The 22852-nt window shown below is 41.2% G+C and overlaps 1 protein-coding gene across 27 annotated transcripts in view; it reads right to left on the bottom strand.

Annotated features, from left to right (window-relative positions):
* The window catches only part of kcnma1a (potassium large conductance calcium-activated channel, subfamily M, alpha member 1a), a 142327-nt gene that overhangs the window by 40344 nt on the left and 79131 nt on the right, over positions 1–22852 (bottom strand). For 16 of the 27 annotated variants that reach the window (XM_052079965.1, XM_052079967.1, XM_052079974.1 and 13 more), the window contains exons 6-17: positions 18339–18414; positions 17434–17509; positions 16308–16478; positions 14199–14290; positions 6826–6936; positions 6622–6727; positions 5599–5681; positions 5435–5504; positions 4539–4694; positions 4018–4127; positions 3808–3876; positions 2280–2291 (exon numbers count right to left, since the gene is read on the bottom strand). In XM_052079965.1, coding sequence (XP_051935925.1) covers positions 2280–2291; positions 3808–3876; positions 4018–4127; positions 4539–4694; positions 5435–5504; positions 5599–5681; positions 6622–6727; positions 6826–6936; positions 14199–14290; positions 16308–16478; positions 17434–17509; positions 18339–18414 — 1132 coding nt within the window. Of the gene's footprint in view, positions 1–2279; positions 2292–3807; positions 3877–4017; positions 4128–4538; positions 4695–5434; positions 5505–5598; positions 5682–6621; positions 6728–6825; positions 6937–14009; positions 14102–14198; positions 14291–16307; positions 16479–17433; positions 17510–18338; positions 18415–22852 lie in introns of all 27 variants that reach the window. The other 11 variants (XM_052079968.1, XM_052079993.1, XM_052079979.1 and 8 more) reach the window with 3 other exon arrangements.

The raw sequence follows: 22852 nt of genomic DNA, 5'->3' as shown, positions 1-22852 counted from the left end.
TGCTTGGAGGTACATGCTAGCTCTGGGTGGGTGATTTAATTTCCCAGCAGCCTTGAACGCAACATTTCTGTCAACTATTCGGGATAGTTAATCATGAGGAGGGAAGGAAAGAATGTAAGATATGAATGCTCAGATGATTTTAAGTCTTTCTTTACTGATCATCACTTGGACAAGTCTTGTGATGACACTTACACGTAGACATGAGTGCAGGACAGAAAATGCGAATTATAATTAGAATAATTAATTTGTTGTTATTCGGCAGTGGGATGCAAGGGAATGAACAGCGCCTGCTCTTATTGCCTCGTTTCATTTGTAAAAGAAGAGCATTATTTGGTTAGCTTGAAACAGCCGCCTGATTTAGGAGACGGGGGTCGAAAACGATTTCGATGTTGATCATTTCCATTTTTACTTTCAATGAAAATATGAAAATAAAGTACAAGGGGGTGTGACTGTGACCCTTTGCGTGATGACTGCAATGTTCTTGGACTGAAAATGGCTGTATCATTCCCCATTAATTAGACTGACATGAAGAGAGAAAACATCACACGCACTTATCAGCGGCGCTCACGCACACGCAAACACACACACAGCTCATTAATGGTTACCTGTGGGCAACAGTCATCAATGATGTGAGTGTGAAACCAAATTTTAAAAAACACACACACAGATTCCACAGACCTTGAAGGTCACACTCCTCCACAACGTGAGCCCAGATGAAAGACTTGACATACTGATCAGATTTCAACTTTTTTTTCTTTTTAAGTTTAAATTTGTGATTCGGCAAAGTAGATGTGTAATATCTTTCCTCTGGGCTCTATCACACTCTAATAGTCAGATCACAAATATCAAGGGAGCAATTGAATCCATATCTCCACAAATTGTGCAAGTCGTGCAGTTAGGATTGCAAACATTGCGTCATCGTGTAAAATAACACCAAAATCGGAATTCACTCAGATTGAATAGCCCCCCGGAGAGACAAGCATGCTCATTAGTGAAAACAAACAAACGAATAAATAAACCGATTAAAACACTCGTACAAAACATTGCTGCCCCAATCTGAGATTTTCCAGGTGCATTAGTCAGGTGGGCGAAAAGGAAACTTCCGGGTGCGTGAAAACCTCATATTGTGAGCAACAAAGCAGGCAGTCCAACACCAACATCATGTGAAGGCATCATATTTGGAGCATGCAAAGATACCAAACGACATGAGGAGGAGGAGGAGGAGGAGGAAGGGGTGGGAGCCACTGCAGTACAGGTATAGGGGAAGGTACGTAGATGCAGACGGTTGCAGTAACTTCTGTGCAGTTGGATTGTTTCTTAAACACCAAACTGACAGGAAGTGACCTTACTTGAGGACATCTACTCCAGAGACACGCACACACACGCACGCATATACAGTATATGGGAGTGACGATACAGTGCGGCTTGACACACACACATACACACGCGTTGGCATGTGCACTTCTGCCCTTTTCTCCCTTTATCACATACATGCGCAGCACGTGAAGCATTGACAACATGAGAGGCGATGGAATGCAAAAGTGAATGCATATGGGGTGGTGTTATGGGGCCGGGAGGGTAAAACTTTCACTTTGGATACACATCCAAAATGTTCATGCCTTTTTCCCGAATGAATGGGCGCTGGTGTAATAAACCCATGTGGGACAAGACGACATGCTATCATATTAAGCACTGCCGACAGATATAATCAGCGGGTCTCCAGAATGTAAGAAAAAGAGATTATCAGCAGCACAACCGTCATATTTTTGTGCTAGACTTCGCACTTGATTGGGCAAAGATTGGAAGTAATTGGATGAAAAAAAAAAGATAAACACACAAAGAAGAGTTAGGTCACAATTGAACGAAGGGAACGAAAAGTGAGAGAAATCAACGAAGCGAAGGGGCTGGTCGAGGAAAGAAAAAGAAATCAAATAAGAGGTAGATGGGGAGAGGGTGAGCGTTTGGCCTTGGTACGACGACAACAGCAAAGACAAAGAAACAGCACTCCTACAAACATGTCCAATTCATCGAGTTGCTCTCTTTCTTTTTCTGGCTGCAAAGAAGTTAGTGCATTGAGCACAAGGGACACCATCAAAAAACATAAAAGAAAAGAGTTAGGAGGAGGAATTAAAAAAAAAAAGAGGCCTGTGTGAGATAGCGTTTGGGGAATATTCCTTGGGGTGGGGGAGGGGGGCGGGAGGTGGGGCAAACAACTCCCAAAGTCAGAAGCGTTAAAGTAGTGGCGGAACTTTGGAAGTAAGATAGGGTAGAGGGCATACCGCTTTCGGCTTCTGCAAACAACAAGAACAAAATCTCAAATCAAACAGGAGAACACAAGCAAGTGTTGCCAACGTTTGGATGCGTTACCGGTTGGCATGTTTGCGTGTAACCAGGTCATCAACTCATTAAAAAAATAAAAAATAAAAATTAAATCATGATTCCCAAACATGTCTGTTTACATTTTCTTCACCAACCACACAGAATGTTTGTCTACGAATACAGTCGATATGCAAAGTTCAAGAAGCCATTGGGACGAAGCTAGAATTGCTGAACCTACTGGAAATACATTGAAGTCCACATTCAGTTTTATGGCTTCTGGTGTGTTGAGCACACACACACTGACCAAAAAAAAAAAAAACAGGGTGAATGTTGAAGGGGAAGAGGAAATGGGGAGTTCAAAGAGTATTAGGGCCACACGAAAAAGAAACAGAAATAAATAAATAGATTGAAATGCCACAAAAAAATAAAACAGGGATTTTGCAAGATTTAAGCTGGCGTATTAAAAGAATCATTTTAAATAATCTTCCAAAAGCGAACATAAAAATAAATATATGAATTGGAGAAGTAATCATTCTACAAAAAAATAAATGCAAATTATAAGTTGAGAAATGTAGTAAAATGATTACTTTTTCAACTAGTCAGACTCTTACAATTAAATCAAAATTTTACATGAAAGTGATAATATTTATAGTATTGGGGGGGAAAAACACTCAATTTGACTTGAATTCTATGTTCTGAAAGTTGCGAAGAAAAGAGTAGCAGTTGAAAAAAAAGCAGTTGCTTTACTCCAAAAAAGTCAAATAGTGACAATTAAGGTACAGTTTCATACAGAAGAGGAAAGCAAAATCTTAATCTATGAGAATCAAGTCAAGAGATCATGGGGAAAAAATATTTCCCAGAAAAATGTCAATTCCACAAAACTAAAGTTGAAATTTTATGAGAGTCAAATCAAGATGTCATGATAAAGTCTTGAGAGTGTTCATAGCGATGATGCTGTTGATGAGACACAATTTTGAATGTGGCATTGTTTTTTCTTAACGAAAAAAATATTTGCAGGTCATAGGACCATTTTGAGATTTTTTTTTTTAAATGCAAACATTCTCATAAATTTAAGATTTCCTCATTCCTTCATTATTTCTTTTCAGTGCAGCCCTTATACTGATTTGGCAACTGAGTTATTGGTATTAAAGCCGACAAGGAAGCAACAGAAATTAAGGAGAAAAAAAAAGACACAAAATTGAAAAGTGTATTTGATTCTCTTCAAAATTGACCCAAGGTAGGATATTTTCTGTCCATTCTGTCTGAAGTCAACTATTGGTCGGTTCGGTAGAGCCGAAAGAACGGGTTATTTAATTGTTGGTTCCGTACATCTGCAGAAGAATCAAGAAGACACTTGACAGTGGTTTGTTTGCTGCAGCATTTAAAACGCAGACAGTTTAATGTCCGGCCGCTGCCGTATTCCCCAACGGAATGACGTCAAACGCATTGTCATCTCGAGTACAATGGGAGCCTTTGTCACATACAAACCTGCTCTCTCTCTGCTCCGACTTGTACTCGATGGCAATGAGCAACAGCTTCAGCTTCACGTAACACAGCCTGAGAAAAAAATAAAATAAAAGTGGAGAAGAATATCAGGGAGATTCTCGTTATTTTACATGGCCGTCTTCGCTCGTGCTCGACGTAAAACCTACCGTGGGCGGGCGGGCTGGCCGAGCAGCCAAAAGAAGGGGTACTTACTCGCACACGGTGGGGAAGGAGAGGCCCACAAAGGCACTGGACAAATATTCGGTGTACATCTCATTAGCCACTCCCTCAAGATAATATTTCTGCCATGTGTCCTCCTCAATCTGGAAATAAACGGCGGAGAAGTCAGAGCGTCAATGTTTTTCCTCGCCAATATGGTGTGCAGATGTGGGGGCCTGCTCATTACTTATTGATCCATCATCTTAATGTCGCGAGAGCCGTCCTTTGATAAAGGCGAGCACCACTTCAGCGCCCCGCCGCGGAAATAGATTCCAGATGAAATATGGCGGTAAAATATGATGTGCTGGGACATCTGAACACACTAATGGTTCGTCTCTCTGGCTCTGGATGAGGATGTCTCAAATTTACCGGGGAAGTGTTCTGCCTTGCGTCACTCTCCAGCACGCTTGTAGCTACTTATGTTGGCCTCACCTCCAATCTTCTCATGAATCCGTTTTATTGAAGCCAAACGCAACGTGAGTCTGGATTTATCAGCGTGACGGGGAAGGAGTTACCTCAATGAAGGACCTCATGGAGAAGAGGTTGGCCAGCATGGTGGACAGGCCCTGGGCCAGGCAGCTCTGGGCGATGAAGCCCGCTTTCAGCTCGGCCAGGCAGATGGCATCATCGCCCTCCTTCCAGTTCCAGCTCGGAATGTTCAGCAGATGGGCCTGTGCCCGGCGACAATGTACGAACACAGGATGTCAGCAAAGAGTAGAGTGAGTGACTCATGTTTTTTTTTTGTGAGGTTACATGCAAGGAAGCAGCATCAAGGTCGTCTGGATTCCATCCAGCAAATCAAAAATCAATTCATGAAACAAAGTCAGGCGTGTCGCAGATTACACGTAGCACAATCGTCGGCGGAGACCCATCAAAATATTGATAAATGAGCCTCGGCCATTTGTCTAAGACACCTGACTCCTGGTGAGGCTCATTTAGACAACTTTCCTAATTCGAGCCCTGGAATTTGCTCAAAATGTTTGCTTCAAACTTCCTTTTCAGACTTTATGTGAGTCCCGTTAAGCTAAACATGTCTCCCCAATTTTGTGTAGATGGATGAGATGTTTTATCAGCTTCCAAGGGAAGCAAGTGATAGAATGTCTGGAAGTTCTGGTTCAGGAACTTTAAAATAATTCTGTTTTGGTGAGGATACATGCGCTTGTGAAAATGTCTGCACTAGTTGAGGGCTTGAAAATGGCAATTCGTTTGTTTTAAGAATGTGATTGCAACAAGGTTTCCCCATTGCCTAGTGCTCGGGCCCCAAATAAGAAAATAAAGCTGCAAGCAAGCGATGAGTACACCGGGGCCCACAACATGCTTGAGTCTTCCCATTTTACTCTACAGATCGACACATGCCCCTGGTGGCTGGTAATATGTATTGCACCCAGGTTCGGTCCGCCAACAGTCTCACCTTATTGTGATATTGAAGCATCTGTGTTATTATTCTGATTTTGGGATGGTAGTTCTTGATGGAGATGACCCTATAGGTGGAGGAAAAAACCCCACAATCAATTAAAAAAAATAAAAATAAAAAAATAAGCAAGAATGCGCGATCAGGTGAAGACGATGTGCTACCTCATGATGTTGGAGGCGTCTTCAGCATCAGGATCGCCGCAGTATTTGTTGGCCAGGATGAGGCAGGCGTCTGCTGACTCAATCTATGTGCGAGTATCAGGGTCGAAACACATATGTCATTGAAACACTTCCGATTACGGCCGAACGTGTCAGTGATGTCACGCGAGCACGTACATATCAAATGTACTGTATCTGCCTTTTAACGTGGTTGCGCTTTTGTTTCTGTTCTTCGAGGATTCAGAGACATTAGTCATGTGATCAAACTTGGGATTTTAAAAGTGGATATCCTCAAGCAAGGCATTTTTAGCACTGTCTCGTGGAAATATGCACCACATAACTCAATTGCTGCATGATATGCATTCAAAAGAGAAAAAAAATTGACAATATATACATATCTATAAATGTAAAGTGTGACGCCAAAACATGAAAGTAACAGTCAGACGATTATGATTTTTGTCTTTTTACAGGAAGGAAGTTTAAAATGTGAATAAAAAATAAGAGGTTATTCTCACCATTTTGTGTTTTTCTTGTAACAGTTCAACTTTATTCTCATAAAATAATACACCATTATACACCAGTCTTACAATACCAAGATCCCAAAATTTTACAAGTGAGGCTAAAATATTACAAATATTAAAGTTGTTGTTTCATGAGAAAAATACATCTAAATTTAATAAAATAAATGTATTTTATCAGAATGCAAAAGTTGATTTACATGAAGAAAAATCTAATCGGCAGAATAATAATTACAAATTTTAATTTTAAAAATCTATATTTTCAGGAGTCCATTTAAAAAATAACGTCCAAATATGTATAAACATCATTTACACACCAAATAAAAAAATCGTCATCGTTTTGGCCCATTTTTCTGACCTCGTCATGTGCCACTCAAATATTTTATTTGGGCTAGATTTCATTTGAGAACTATCATTTAAAAGTTTGATCCCATTTAAATCATTTACATATGACATGTCAGTTTGTGACGGAATAAGAGGCTCCGGAAAGTGCTAAAATGGAATGTACCTTGACTCGAGCCAGGTCGTGAGGATTGAGCACCGATCCCTGGTAGAACTCTACTTGTGTAAAATGGCGTTTGAACAAGGCTTCCAGCTCAAGATTAGGGGAAATACTGGCACACAAGGGGGACATTTGTCAGTACATGAAGGCGCACTTCCAATACGGCTCGCTTTTTTTTTAAAGACACCGAGCACAAATACGTGAACTTACTTATGGAGAAAAACAATTTCTACATTGACATCATCCCTGTCCTTGTGTAGGAAGTCTTTGAGGAAGTTGGAGACACTTTCGAGGGTAATATGACCACAGACCACAATATGCCTGAAAGGAGGGGAGGGGAAGAAATCGTTTTGAGTAGGCAACATAAATCATTGCAGACATTGGCATGTCTCCCAAACATCATCAGCCAAAACCAAAGCACCAAAAGAACGAGAAAGAAAAAACTCAAGAAATGTATTTTCAAAGCAAAGGCATAATTGAGTTATATCACTTTTGCCATTAAAGTGAATACCCCCCCACCCCGCCCCTTGTCATAAAAAAGTGGTTCAAACCTGAGCGCAATCAAACACTCGACTGTGAGCCACTTCAGCAAAATCAAAATAAAATCAAAAAAGTTATAATTACGCGGCCCGCAGCGGTCGGCCCGTCATCCGTTCTCAATATAAACGTCGTCCCGACGGCCAAACCGCGCCTCGTGTGAGCGGAATGGATGCTGACAAAGACATGCGCATCGATATGATGGCACTCTTCTGCAGCACGAACGCTGAAAAAGACGTTCAAAGGGATTTGGGAGGCCTTCGCTTGACTCCCAGTCTAAACAGGACCCGGTGACAAGAACTTGGCTAGAGTCGGTGGCGGAGGGATCTGTCAGCCGGTGATTGCGGCAGCGCGTTAGATCTGTGTTTGGATGTAAACGCCGCGGGCTCCGGTGATCAAGTGCAAATGGCAGCGACGCAAGCCAAAACAAAAACGGCCCTGATGAAAGAATGCGGTCTTCGTCTCATTCTTATTCTGCGTTATCGTCGCCATGTCGGTTGGATATTTGTTGTCGTTGTTGTCCGTTTGGTTGGGCCAATTCAACGCCGTATGAGTGAATAGCACGCGACGGAAAGTCAAAGCTTCTGGACTGACGAGAGCCGAGACTTGGCTCCTCAGAATGGACGTTCTGCTCTTTGCTGGTCCACTTGCGTCCTGTCGACGCTCGACGCTGGCGTTTCGTCGAATGTCAAAACAAATTAAGAAGAGAACAATGTTTTTCATGGCCGGGGGCTGGGAATGCTAATAACAAAGGAAATGTTTCTCTTCTCTACTTGTTTTGAATTGGGCCGCGAAATGCATCGTGAGCTGGTCGACCTGTGTCGGACCCGCTTTTGTTTGGGCAGCAGAATCTCTTTGCCCTCCTTCAAAAAATATTACTTCATCCTCCACTCACCAGGAAGCCTGCTCACTAACAAACGTGTGGACAAAACCATTTATTTTTCAAAATGGTGTGAAGTTAAAAGAATCATGTCACTGTGATGAAAACGATGCCGCAATAATAAGGCATGCAAAATGACATATTTCTTCTTGGAATATTCCGAGTTTACTTTTGCATAATTGCAATACACAATGTCTGAATATCAATAATCAAGTCACAATTGTACAATGAAAAGTCAGTCAAAGAAAATGTGCATTACGATATCGTAACAAAATAATAATCTCACCAGAATAATTTATATTTTGATCATAAAGTAGTAACGTCCTAATATGATCCAAATAAAGTTGTCATTTAAAAAAAAATGTTTGTCATTATTCTCGTAAAAATTACAATGTTTTTTCTTTGAACATTCTGGATAAAACTACCATGTACAGTGTCGACGCTTAACGTGGATTTAGGCATAATTTTATGAGAAATGGTAACATTGCGGACAAACGGATATTATCAAATTCTGATTTGGTTGCGGTCTCCCCTCTAATGAGGACATGTTTAAAATTTGTGTAACAAAGTATTTGGTACATGAAAATATTAGTCACTGTAAGTATTGTGTGTGTGTGTGTGGGGGGGGGGGTTCTCTAATTGGTGTTCCCCGTGGGCCGATTCTTTTCAAATAAACTGTCTGTAGCCCAGATGGGTAAAACTAAGGCCCGTGATGAGACATTGTTAACTACGTAGTCAGACGATGAAGTTAAATTTGAGTGTGATGACGTTCCATTGCCAACATTGGATCCAAATGTGCCCTTCTCCTGACACAGATTAGTGCGGACCGCATGGCACAGAGACTAATTACCCGATGGACATTTGAAACGATAACCTCATAATGATGATGGGCCTCATCCGCTACTTAGTGCGACGTGCCAGGAGACAATTGAGACACTTTCGTTTTGGCCTGGCACAGGCACACCTCTGCACTCACATCCTAAAGGATAAAGTTACTTTTTCCTAAAATTAACTGCGGTTGCAGTGTTCACTATTCATGTTCCTGTTCAATGCCGTAGATTTGTCATGACAGCTTTCTTCAAAGTTGCCGTTACGCTCTCATATAGCGGGAGGGAAACTTTAATCGTCGGCGTCGTGAATTGTAGCGAGTGAAATCAGTTGGAGGGAAATACAAGTTGATGTCGGTGGCGAGCTGCGGTTCCAGATTGATGGGAGTGTCCAGTAATGGACGGTGTGGCGCGTGATGGTCTTCCCAGATGCCCTTTCAAAGAATCTTAACGGGCAGCTGTGATGGCTAAGCAAAGAAGTTGAGCCGTCGGGTCTGATGAGCTGACATATGCGTGGGCAGCTAGCGGCATATGGCACGAGCGGACGGGAAACATCGCTCATGTTTTCCCTCAAACATTCGGTGACTCTTTGCCCTTCTGCAAGGTGATGAGGATTGAGCATGACTTGCTTTATAGGCAGATATTCTCAATGTAGCAGATATATGCTACAATATGTGGCAAATAATAAGACCCTGCCTAATTGGAACGATTAAAAAAAAAGTTTCAAAATCATGAAAAATCAAGCCATTGTCACCGCTCTCCAACGATTTGGCACGTCAGCTGAACACACTGAAACCACGCCCACTCAAGTGCCACCTGTTCTACCACAATGTTGAACATCTTCCTTATGCCTACACAACCTTACATGTTTGAAACCTCATGCCGAGGACGGATCAAATTTAGGACCTCTCGTACACTAAATGTGACCATTCACATGTCTATAATTTTTTTAAGATACTGAGTGAATTCCTAGTCTCTTTATGCTTAAATTCAAAACCCCCACTATAAACTTGGTTTCCAAAGAAAATAAAGCAACAATGTTCATTTGGCATTCTAACCCTTTCAGGGACAGCGGTAAAAAACAAAAAACACATGAGAAACCTCAGAGGTTCCCAACACCAAATCCTTCAATGTAAAAAAAAAAAAAGACGAGCAAATAAACATCCACCACTATTTAGCTCATGAACAAAACCCCCAGTTCAGTTAGCATGACTATACAGTTCAGCTCCATTTTAAACTGTATAATAATACATTCCCATCAGTTCAAAACAAAAATTAAATACACATTTCAGACAATTACGTTGAATGCAAGCGGGCAGTACAGAACATGCATACAGAACATGCAGTCGGGGGCAACATCCCAGGATGTGGTCTGGAATGATTTGAAAATGAAAACCAAGAGAGCTCAAACATCAGCAACAGACACAAAAATTTGCTACTGCTCTAATCCTTCGCTCAGCCGGCTTGTGTTTGCACTGGAAATGGTCGAATGGATGCTTATTTGGAACTGCAACTTTCTTTCATGTTGCCTTGGGCGCTTATTTACCCAAACGCAGAGGGCCAGGATTTTTTTAGGCCGTGGTGTCAAAACTACGGCCCAGGGGCCATTTGCGGCCTGCCGTCCACTATTTTTTTTTACAGACAGCGGCATTTACTAAAAATAACTTTTGACATAGTCTGCAATGTTATGAAAAAAAGGTGGGGGCTGGGCAGCACAGCTGTTGGATGTGGGATTGTTGGGAGTGTTGGGATGTGGGTAATATCGGGCACTACCACGACTAAACTTATCGAGATATGCAAAGACACTAATAAGTCTACAGCTAAAATAGTCATTTGGCCACTGCTGTTTAAGGGGAATGACTCTTTATACAAGACGCCTTCACAAATATCCAAGTGTAATTTCATAATAATCAAGAATATTTTATATTTTAAAACAGTTAATTGAAATAATAGACAGAACTGACATGATTACAGCTTCGTTCATTCATTCATTTTTGATATTGCTTCGTCCTCGTTGTGATCGTGGGTGAGCATGTCACCAGCCAATCGCAGGATTTTATCATGACACAATTATGTAAACACACACACACGATATATGTATATGTATATATATATATATATATATATATATATATATACAGTATACCTGTATATATGCAATACTGAAAGAAAATATATATTTTCTGTAATAATGACAGTTCACAAGTGCATACAAAAGGAAGGTCCAAAGCAAAAAAAAAAAAAAAAAAAAAAAAAAAACACCCACTTTCACAACTATTTAAATATATATTTTTGGGGGATCAGGGGCCCAGAGTTGTTGGCTCTGACAAAATCCTTCTAAAAGGTATATGTCGCGGAGTTTGGGGCAAGATTCTGTGCCAACCGCTTTTCAAACTGAACTCGGGCTTAATGGAAACCATAATGGAAAACGCAGATCCGCCCGAGAGCGGAGCTGCCAACGTAACGTCACGCTCGCCATTATTTTATCAACACAAGCAAGCCCGGCGCTGTCACTCAGCTGGCGGGTGTGTGCTACACTGCGCAGCCTAGCGCAAGCATGAAAGGGAGAAATCCCTCTTCAGCTTCCTCTCACGTTTTGCGGTTTCAAATGACAGTGCCCCGCACAGAAAGATTCAATTAGAGCAACTTTCTTTAATAGTTCGCATTGTATCGTGACCTCAGCTCTGTAATCAGTCAGTTACTTGTAATCGCCTAATCTTATTTCCATGAGAGCTTCTTTCAATGCACGTCAATGGCGGCCAAAACTTTGTGTATAATATGTAAAACACTAAACGCATTCATACCCGTACGTGATCACGTCTTTGTTTTGGGTTGATATCGTGATTGTAACCACATGTTCTCTTCCAGAATGAAAGTGGAAGGAGAAAATAAAGTGTGTGGGAGAGCGTATCCTGGGTTTTGACAAGGGCTCCTCTCAGCACCCCTTTGTGAGTCTGGGCTGAAGTTCCTCGCCAAACATAACATTTCATCAATCTTGCGCCGCTGACAGGTGAACACTGTCGAACAAAGGCTTTTCTTTCTTTTCTCTGGCCTCTTTCTATTCTAACATCTGACTCGCACAGTTATATCCCAATCGAGTGAAGATTGGAAAGGAGAAGACGAGGCAGCATCACTGACGATGCAGAAGAAAAAGTAAATAAAATAAAATCCGCTTGCTGAATATCAATGAGGTTTGAGCCACAAGGTGAAGGAGCACAACACTGTACAACGAGCACTGGTGTACAGTTTCACATGCGGACTCTCGGCTGCGAGAGCCGCTGAACACAACTGGCAGCAACGTACAGAGGAACCAGGCAAGCACTGAGAACCAAGCGGGGTTTAGCAAAAAAAGGGAAAAAAAAGACAAAAGCAAGCCAAAAGCATTCAAAAGCCTCCAAATGGGAGTGAGGCGAACCAGCATTCAAGGGTGTGGGAGCTGACTGAAGATCAGGGCCAGAGTGGTGTCAAGCGTTGATGATGTCATGGGGGCGAGCGGTGACAGACAACAGGAAGGTGGCTTTTTCACGGTGCATGAAGAAGCCACCAGGCCGCGGGTCAATGCGGAGGCCATGCCAGAAATGATGCAGCCGAACAATACGCGAGCCCACAAAAGCATGCAAGCAAAAATGAAATCAGAAGAAGAAATGAATCATTGATGATACTCCAGCGGACCACCAATGCATTTGCAGATGTTTTATTAACTTATTTTTGTATTTTCATCCACTGTAGGGGTTTCATGACTATTTATGATTCATTTTATCAGTATCGTAATGCTTGTACTGGTCGCTGGAACTGAACAGAGGCTCGATCCAAGCACTGCACAATGTAAGACACGTTTAAGAGTAGTAGTCATGAAAACTCTTCGTCAAAATCCGAATTAAACACTGAATGTTTCAAGCCGTCAAGACAGAAAAGCACAGCACAAAAATGATTTGAGGAGTGCTCGGGCCACAGTGAAAAGGAAATAATGAAATCACAAGAATAATAATTTCATTTTGTGAGGAAAAATGGTGCAAGAGAAAAAAGTTGGAGCATGAAACAAATATAAATGTATGCAAATACAGCGAACCGCTGCCTATTTGCAATTCGCTATTCATAATTTCTTCTTTTCAACTGTTTGTTTGTTTGTTTCTGGGAACCCTGTCTACAGCTATCTGATGTTTTATTAGCTCATTCGTGGTTTGTGTACTCTTACTACAAAAGTTAAGATTAATTTTATGGTGTAAAAACGGAGAAAATAGATTTGTGCAAGAAAAAAATTCATGTTAGGAGAATAAATTAATATGCCTCTGTAATCCGTTTATACGGGTAGTAGATGCTAGCTACTACCTAGCTATGTTAGCATAGCTATAAAACTAGCTTCCAGACACGATTGGCCCCGTCAGAAACTGAATCGCGCATCAGCCACATGCTTCCTTTTTAGATGCCCGCTGCCATGAAAGAAAAGTTTGCATTCACTATTTTGGGTGGAATGCGCCCAAAACTGGATTTTGTTACCAGAACGGGTTAGCCATGCCACTCACTACATTGCCCATAATGCTTAAAATCACATCACTGATGACGTGGTTTAAAACTACTGCGCATGTGCACACAGCTAGCGGAAGAAAGGCGAGGCAGTTTAGACAAAAATTACCTAATACATAAATAAACAACTATTAAATGAATTGTTGACAATTTGGATTGTGTCTAGTCGACTAATTTTTGAAGCTCTATTGTATATGTTAAATAATCGTGAGGAAGCGTGTTCCAGGCCTTAACATCGTAAATTTCGGACCGCTGCTCATTAAAACTGCACTCATTAAAATTGCCTTGATTCTTATAAGATTACCTATAAGATTTTGACCTTTTTTTCCTCCTTCATCTTTGTGAATTTTTTTTCCTCATCCCGTTCTTTTCAGTGTGGCCCTTGGATGAGCTCAGAGTGACAAAGAGTGAGCAAGAAGAAGAAGATGGTCAAGAGCAAAGAGCAGAGAGATGCATGAACATGTGTGTCTTAATGGCCGAGGTCTCCAGTCACCCAGTGTGACTTGTTGTTTACCATTTTTTAATTGCTCTAAAAATAGAGATAACACCCCCCCAGGGACAGACTTTAAGTGAAAGGGGTCGGGGGGTGGGTCACACAACCACACCTTGTCTGCGTTCCAACTTACTTTCGGCCTCGTGTCGAGTTATAACTCCCTCCGTATTTCTTCCGATTAAGGATGAGAGCAGCAATTTCTGGCACGTAGCGAGCAAACATGGCCTACATGCATGGAACAGAAAAAAAAAATAGAACAAAAGGCATGCAGCGAGGGTTCCACCGCACACAGAACAACAGCAGAACCGTCTGGAATACTTACTTTCTCCCATTAACCGCACTATAGGAACCACCATATTTCTTGCGGTTTCCTATTAACTCTATGATTTCAGGGACGTAGCTGGCAAACATGGCCTAAGGAGAAGATAGAAGACAGAAGCAGAAGCTAAAAAAGAGACTAGAGAGCGAGCGCTGGGGCGTGCGAGAACCCACATTTCTCCAAAGGAAGAGAAATATGACTTTCTTTTCGAAATCCAGCAACTCTCCATTGCGTCTACGGATACGTGATACTTTTTTTTTTCTTTTCATTTTGGCTTTTTGGGCAATTTGATCACAGCTGGTTTACTCTGAGCCTGTGATGTGATTTTTTTTTCTTCTTCACATATTAAAGCAGAATTTTAATAAAAACCTATGTGCCATGTTTTGTCCAACAAACACAGATGATCGGGTAGGTTGATTTGAATAGGCCCTCCTGATGTCCCGCAGCTGCAAAACACATTGACACTCATTTGTCAGGTTTTGGAGAATGAGCTGAATGCGTTTTGCCCGAAGCCTCACTGACACTACATTCATTGACATGGAAATTTTCAGTTAGGTATTTCCAGGGGAGCCTCAGAAGATTGCTGGCTTTGAAACCATCTTCAGGCTCCGGGTCATTATTCAGATAGAAAGCTTTCCAGAGTTCTGAGCGCCAAAGGGGGGGAAATAAATAAATACACGAGCTTTCACTATGGCCACGCCAGGGGACACGTTCACACAGCTGCAGGCCATCGCTACATTGATGGTGACAGTTGTCCAGCTGCTACAATCTCATTTTTAAGAAACAGAGGATGGCAGAGTCAAACAGGAACTCATAATTATGGTATTTGATGTCAGTAATAGCACAGTTATTATTCTGTGATGGATATTTATTCGACAATTACATTTTCAGTTTGGCATTCGCAAATTTGCATATTTTTTGGGGGGTGTGGGGGGGAACCTCAATTTCTGATTGGGGAGAAAGTAACAAAAGTTTTCCTTGGACGCCATCTTGTGGAAATCTAGGTTCAATTCATCAATAGTGTTTTGTTTTGTTTTGTTTTGTTTTTTTCTGTTTTGTTTTGTTTTGTTGGCAATCAGCTGCTGGACATTGTGCACAATCGAAAATGAAACCAAAAGTATATATATATGCCAGTAAGTTGTTTTGCTTTTCTCCGATGCAGCTACTCAGGTCGTCCCTTTTGTGTACTTTACTCCCTAATATTATTATTATTAACATTGTGTGCAAAATTATTCTTCAGGTTCCTCTGTTTGCTTTGGCTCCAAGACGTTTTTTTTGGTTGTTTTTTTCAAATTTAGTTTTTCCATTTTTCATTAAGAAAACAAGATTGCTGGTCTAGAACTTCAGCTTCAGTCACGAAAAAGTAAATGGTACAAATAGCTTTTATTCTCGTTTTTATTGACTCTGCGTTAGGTTTTACTCATTCACTCCCAAAGACGTTTTTTACCGTCTTTTCAGACTTGGTCCAGAATTGGCTGGTACTGAATGAGTTAAGATTAGGCCTGCTACTTGTAGCGCCGATCTCGGCGCCGTAAGAATGGAACTCTGCGGTACTAAAAATAAAAAAAAACAACAACGGAACCGTGACGCTAGATGATTATTTTCACAAACTCTAGCATGCGGTCTAAAATGCACCTCGCTCTCATCATTAGCGTCAAGGTGGTCGGACTGTACTTGAAAAAAACTGAGAGGAGGCTGCTCCTGCTGCTGTGGTAACAGTCAGGCCGGCCTAAGCCTCATCTCCCTGCCCCTGTGTTTGTTGGAATTATGGGATGGGACACAAGAGGGAGGGTGTCCTGAAACCGCAACTGTGAATATTAACAATATCATGATAAAATAGCGCCAAGTGAGACATACAGAAAGGAAAGGGGAAAAAGGAGCACAGAGTAATTACGGGACACAAGAGACAATAGGCTAAAGGAAAGGCTACAACCAGGTAAACATGTTCTCAAATTGGAATGTTTCAAGTATCACTTTAGCATCAAGTCATTGGCATCATAATCAAGTCTATGCCGCATATTGAAAGGGGCAGACAGGTTTTAAGGTCAGAAGTTAGGGGGAAGGGAATACATGGAGGAGAACAAGGGAAGATCGATTAAAATCCAATTTTACCAAACCACCGAGGATGAAGAAGACCATGAACAGGCGCCCCAAGGTGGTTTTTGCATAGACATCCCCGTAGCCCACTGTGGACATGGTCACCATCAATAAGTAGACACATTCCCAATAAGAGAGTGTCTGGAAGTTTTGGAAGTTTTCCCAAGGATCCCCTGAGTTTTCCACCTAGGATGAAAGGAGGGAAGAAGGAACGTGTAAACATCTGTGAGCACAAAGCCATCGAATCAACTTGAATATTTCCAAGTCCGAGCAGGCCGGCTTTCATCTTTGCTTAGGGAGAGGAGTTAGCACTCTTCTGAGCTTAGACTACCATCTAGTGGTGATACCGTTTACTGCAGTAGTACAAATAAAAAATAAACTGTAAATGTACTACCGTGTTCTTTTTTTTTTTTTTTTTTTTGCAGTCCAGTGCACAAAATGTGTGTCTCGTTACTGCCACATAAATATTATAACATTTATATCATATACAGTATATTAGACCAAACAACCACAATCTAGGTTTTAAGATAAGATATCCTTTATTCGTCCCACACTGGGGAAATTTACAGCCTCCAGCAGCAAGAATGTATGTAGAAAGAAGAAAGGAGAAAGAGAAAAAAAAACAACATACATCTTTCAATTAAATACAATATGAACACAAAGGGATAAATCGCAGTACTATTTACAGTACTATTTATGCCACCGAATGAAGAGCATGCCTCAAATCTTTTTTTTTTTTTTCTGCTGTTGTTGTTTCTGTAGCTCCTGTGTCAAAACTCTTGAACCTAAATTATTCTTTACTGGGCGACCGAAAGATTTCACATAAAAACACGTCATAATTGATGGTCCTAGCCGACCTGAAGCAGGACATAAATAGCGGAACAACTGCTTGTGTTGACAGTGTGACATTCTTTATGAATGGATCAAATGAAGGGGGGAGGGGTGGAATAGAAGAGTGCCAGTTTGTCAATTTGTTGGTTTTATTCCTCTGTATAAATTACCATGCTAACCGGGCAAGAAAAATCTTGAGGTCGAACTTGTTGAAATATGTGACACTTAATGCATGGATGGGTGGCGCCTCCGTGGTGACTGCCGTTAATTTATCACCGGACCGCACTGAATGTCAGCTCTGTCCACTTACCAAATGTATGAATCCTGCAGCGGTGAGCCATGTGCTGATGAAGATGGAACACAGGTTCACCAGCTTGATGGAATTGCTGACAAGAAGAAACCGCAAAAGACAACAACTCGGATGTTAGCTAAAGATGTTTACAGGAAGTTCTGTTAAATCCCAACATTGGCGTGGAAATGGGAGTTCAGAACATTCGGAGGAAGATCGTCTCATGTCATGCAATAAAATAGTATTTACAACAACAAAAATACAGATTTTTTTTTCTTTTCCTAAATGATAGTTGCTCGAGGAAATATCATCTCTGAATGGCTCCTTTAAACATGGTGGGGATTTTGTGAACAAACTACAGTGAAAATTATGTTTTTGTCACAAAGAAAGATTTATGCTGGACTATATTTGGGGTTAACTCATACTATTTTCTTTAACATAATTATCTGAAAAAAATAATTGCGCAAAAAATATGTTCAACTCCTCCATTTACGGTGCATTGCTTCATGCATGAAATCCTACTAAATTCTTGCAACCCCTCCCCAAAAAAACCCTCAGACAACTCAATTTTTACATTCATGACATTATTTGACTTCAGATCGTTTATGTGCATATTTCCATTGATAAAATGGGAAATGATTCATAAAAATTATCATTGAATATGATGAAGTTGGAAAATGTTAATCAGTTTCCAAAGCACACTGTAAATGTGAACCTCCATCAGAGACTAGTATAATTCATGTCTTTCATAATCATACTCACTGTACAGCAGTATCATGAAATATATAACCCGGCATGAACCCATAATTGTCGAGTGAAACAAATCGTGACAGTACGAAACAGGACTATGATAGTTTGGAACTAAATCATGATGGTGGCGGGCATATGAGTCTGGAAGCTGGATGTGCCGGTGAGGAGAACGTTACCTTGTTTTCAAGATATTCAAAAACTGTAAGATCTCTGAGAACTGTATCAATCTTAGCGCTCTCAGGAACCTTAAACCTGTGAGACGGAGAGAAGGAAAAATAGAAGTTACATCATCAGGAGGGAATATAAAATGAAACTTTTACATGAATGTGTTGAAACCATGGGGGGAGGGTGATGCGGGGGGCACAAACGACTGCTGACACGTCGCTGCACCCTCGATATCTTTACACCGCTGTGCATCTTAAAACGGCTTAGTTCTCATGAGCCTCGATCTGGACCATAGAGCAGCTTGCCTAGGGATTAGGATGCGACACCTATCTTGTTGGCATTTTAATAACATGAGTAATCCCCACGATAAGGGTGTGTGATTGTGTCCCAACACTACATTGTGCATAATGGGAGAGAACGTACCTCAAACATTTATCACCACAATTACTACACTGTAGCTTGTGGAGGAACACATTTTGCAAAAAAAAAAAAAAAAAAAAACAATAATAAAATATATGAGCAATGATGAATGGGCCCTCGATGAGCAGACCAAAACTGTGAAAGTTGTATTTTATGGCAATTCATCAAACTTTGCCGCCACGTTATGTCCACACACAATGACGAAAACCAAAAATGTCTGCAGTTTACCATCTGGTCAAGTACACTGTATGGAAAATGTATACTACATGTGCATGATTCATATTTATGGCAACAATGTGAGTTAGCAGAATAAAACACATTGTTTGTTCATGAATAATTTAATGAGTTGTCGTTCCTTATATCATTAAATCGATAATTCTGTGACTTCTCATTCATTTGGTTTCAAGAGAATATTTTTACCCCAGTTGGAGAGGATGCGCAAACAGCACCGGAAAGAATGGTACGCTCCGGTCTGCCTTTCCTGTGTCGCCATCGCATGGTGGCTTTGCCTCACTCGATAGCCATTGTGGAAAATATCGCTACTGGACTTCTTCCGTCGAGGCGACTCCTGGAACTGGTCCAAATTAACAGCGCTGAGAGTGCGTCGGTACATGAGCAGCTTTGGCGGTATCATGGCGTCTAGGTGAATTTTTGCTGCCTATTAGCCAAGGTTGCTTCTGAAAATGGTCCCAGACCAATGTCTTCAAAGTACAAAAAAGCAATAGATGAACAAGCGGGAGCCTTCTTCGAGTGTTAAAAGATCCAAACTTCTGCAAAGATACGGTCAATGCCAACAAACAACACAGCTATAACTGCTAGACCTCAGAGAGATATTGTCCCTCTGAGCCAAATATGATCTCATATTATATATCAGGTTTTTTTTTTCATTTTGCAACAATGCTTTTAATCCCAAACACCCACTTTCACCTTTTATCAACCTTCCTAATTTCATTGTTTCAATCAACACACACTACTTTGCCTAATACGCTTTCTGTCAAATGAAAAATGAAATTTTGCTGGAGATTAAGGACAATCAAGACCACAAACGGAAACATTCCAGAGCAAAGAGATTAAATAAACAATGACTGATTTCAGCATTACTTTTTCACAAGGCAATGAGCAGCGAATTCAGGTGAAAAGTGCTCATGGCAGACAGCTGCTCAAAACAAAATACATATGTGTGTGTGTGTATAATATAATATAATATAATATATATATATATTCAGCAAAGGCTGAAAAAAAAATCTCAATGAACTTCCGGGGACTCTGAAAACACGTGTCCTCATATGAGGAAAATCTCTTTGCCACACATGCCAAAGCCTCTTGTACACACGGGGGTTGAACGCACGTGTCAGATGGCCAGATGCTCATTGAAGAGGAAAAAAAAAAATCAAATAAAAGGCTTTTCCGGAGGCTTCATTGAGGCTTTGTGAGGTAGCGCGCGTGTTCTGGCATGGGCCGGCGCATCGGGGCCTTTTATCAATCAGCAGTGTGCAGGATGCTTCATCTGGGATTATACCCCTGCTGGGATTAGATGATGCCATGCTCGACACAATTCACAGTCATTCATACTGAAATGATGTAAATCCACCTCACATAAACGCCATGTTTTCAACATCCACAATACTGCTCCATAAGAGTATTTCATTTGTTTACTGTTTTAACTTGATGTGTTGGCGTGAATGCGAACTGTGCATTTGGCCGAATAGCTCGGTAACAATGGCCAAGAGCAACTAACGGGACAATCAACAATGCATTTCAATGGCTGACTGATGACTCGGCATTCTGTAAATGACGTCACTCGCCGGAGATTGACAGAACAAAAGCATTTTCATTGTGAAGTGCGTTGCTACGGGTCTAAGTATGAACCTGGGTGGGTCGCATGAAAAAAAAATAACGAAAGAAATTGCGCTTTAAATAGTTTTTGCCCTCACTATTACTGAAAAGATTATTGGTTGACCTTTAAAGTCTAAAATGGAACATGATTGTTTTTGCAAAGTGGGAGGAAGATGGAGTGCCATGAAGAATATGTAATAAATGATGGCGTGACTCAACTCTAATCCAAGGCTTGGTCAGATAGGTTTCAACGTCATGTAAAATGGACGTCAAACCGAAATGTACATTTTAGGGTTGCTGCTACCTGCAGTGCACAAGAGCGCCACTTGGAGGCAGTAGCAGTTTGCATCGTGAGAGCCAGCGCATCCCTCACACGAGCCGCCGGAACCAACACACCTCAGAGAGAGCAGGATAAAATCATTCATTCTATTTACAGAAACCAACAATTTGACTCCCTTACCGACCGAGAATTAAAGGTGGACTAGCTACGGAGAGTTAGCATACGATAATCCCATCGCTCTCTTGGGAGCAACGCCATTATAAATCAGTTAAAGAGGGAATTTCTGCATGGTCTCATTCATTAGCCGCACGTTTTTCTGTTCCACTCCATCGCTACTTCACAGGGGCTGTGCAGAGAGGACAACTTGACATGCACAAAGTGGCTTGTTTGCGATGGTGGACGGTGGGCTGGACGTCACGAGGAGTCCGGGAGGTGCTGTCGTTATAATGCATTGCACTTGCTGGGGTGTGTGTCCCTTGGGCGTGTATGTAATGTATGTAATGTAAACAAAAAGGATGCACTGGGAACGCACTGCAGGAGACGGCTTTAGCAACTGCCTTCGGCTTCCCGCTTAAGGGAGACAATCCTGTAGACACTTCAGTGAATGAACGAGGCAGTAATTACAGTTTCATGGATTGATTGTCAGTGAAACCATTATACCTCTACCATCCAATGTAATTTGGTGCAGGTCATGACATGTTGACTTTTTCCCCTCCGTCATAGGAAAGAACACATCCATTTATTATTTTTCTAGACTGCTTATCCTGCGGGCTCATACAAGTTTCTAAAATGAGAGTTTATATATAGACTTTTCATAAATTGTACCTTTTTTTTATTCAGTTAGTTGTCAATAGCTCTGACAGCAAGCGTGCTAAATTTCAGTTCATTTTCTGTTCTTTTCATTAACATTCCATTTTAGTTCGGTTGTTATTTTGCTAGTTTCATAGTCATTTCATTTGTTTTCTATAACCAGAATAACCTTGTTCTCCTGTTGCCAACTGACTTCAGGCGTACGGCGCGCCGGACTGGTCACAAGTCATTCACGGGGAGGACACTAGTTGTCATATGAAGTAAAACAACACACCTGTAGCACAGCATACAATAATTCCCCACAAATTCACAGTTTATGATTCACATATTTACCTAATCACGTTTTTTGGTAAATCTAGTCTCAACTATTTGCTGGAAAATTCACGTATTCATTTTTGCGTTCCTTCTAAAATTCCCTAATATACCACCAGATGGCACCAAACCCCTGCTTAATCAAAAAGTAGTTGATTGGTGTCAAGGAGCTACGTTGACTGGGCATCAATCGCTCACATTATTTTGGGAATTCGCAGGAGTGCTCCATCCCTTTGCCTGGCGGATTACTGCAAAATTAAACGCTTGATGGAGGGCTTCAGTGGTCATTAGCCATTGTCCTTTTTTCAGTTTCCAGATATCGACAAAAATGATGAGCAATTAACACTGCATCATCAAGGAGCAAAAGTCATTTGCAACATTTTAGATCGGTCATTCAACTCACTTACATTGGAATTGACAAATATGAAATAGATCAAATGTGGACAGAGTTTCTGCTCGGCAGTGACAATTATGTTGCTGATATTGCTCCTATTTATTCAAAAATAAACTACTTTCCTATGCTGCAGTTCTATTCATGGTTCTGTTATCATCATTGTACGTTTAATCCTCACCAGGACTGCAGCTTGTGGGGGAAAAAAAAAGTCACAGATCAAAATGATACCACTTCTGGGGCACTTGAGGTTCCAAGGCATGTGATTAATTGTGATTATTCATCCGGCACGTGAGGATACCAAAACACCACATTACACAATGCATGACCTGCGTATTAATCACGACTCCTGTCCAAACTCATCACAGCGTGAATATCAACGGTGACTCGGACAGTCTCATTAGTATTCTGGAAGCTTTTTGCCAGCCCGTTGGGCCACGCAACATTCGCCGGCAGATATGCATGTTAATTTCATA

The sequence above is a fragment of the Hippocampus zosterae genome, chromosome 11, assembly GCF_025434085.1.
Source record: "Hippocampus zosterae strain Florida chromosome 11, ASM2543408v3, whole genome shotgun sequence".
Classification (NCBI taxonomy): Eukaryota; Metazoa; Chordata; class Actinopteri; order Syngnathiformes; family Syngnathidae; genus Hippocampus; species Hippocampus zosterae.
The sequence above is the reverse complement of the archived record's forward strand: the minus strand, read 5'-3'. Positions and strand labels throughout refer to the sequence as shown.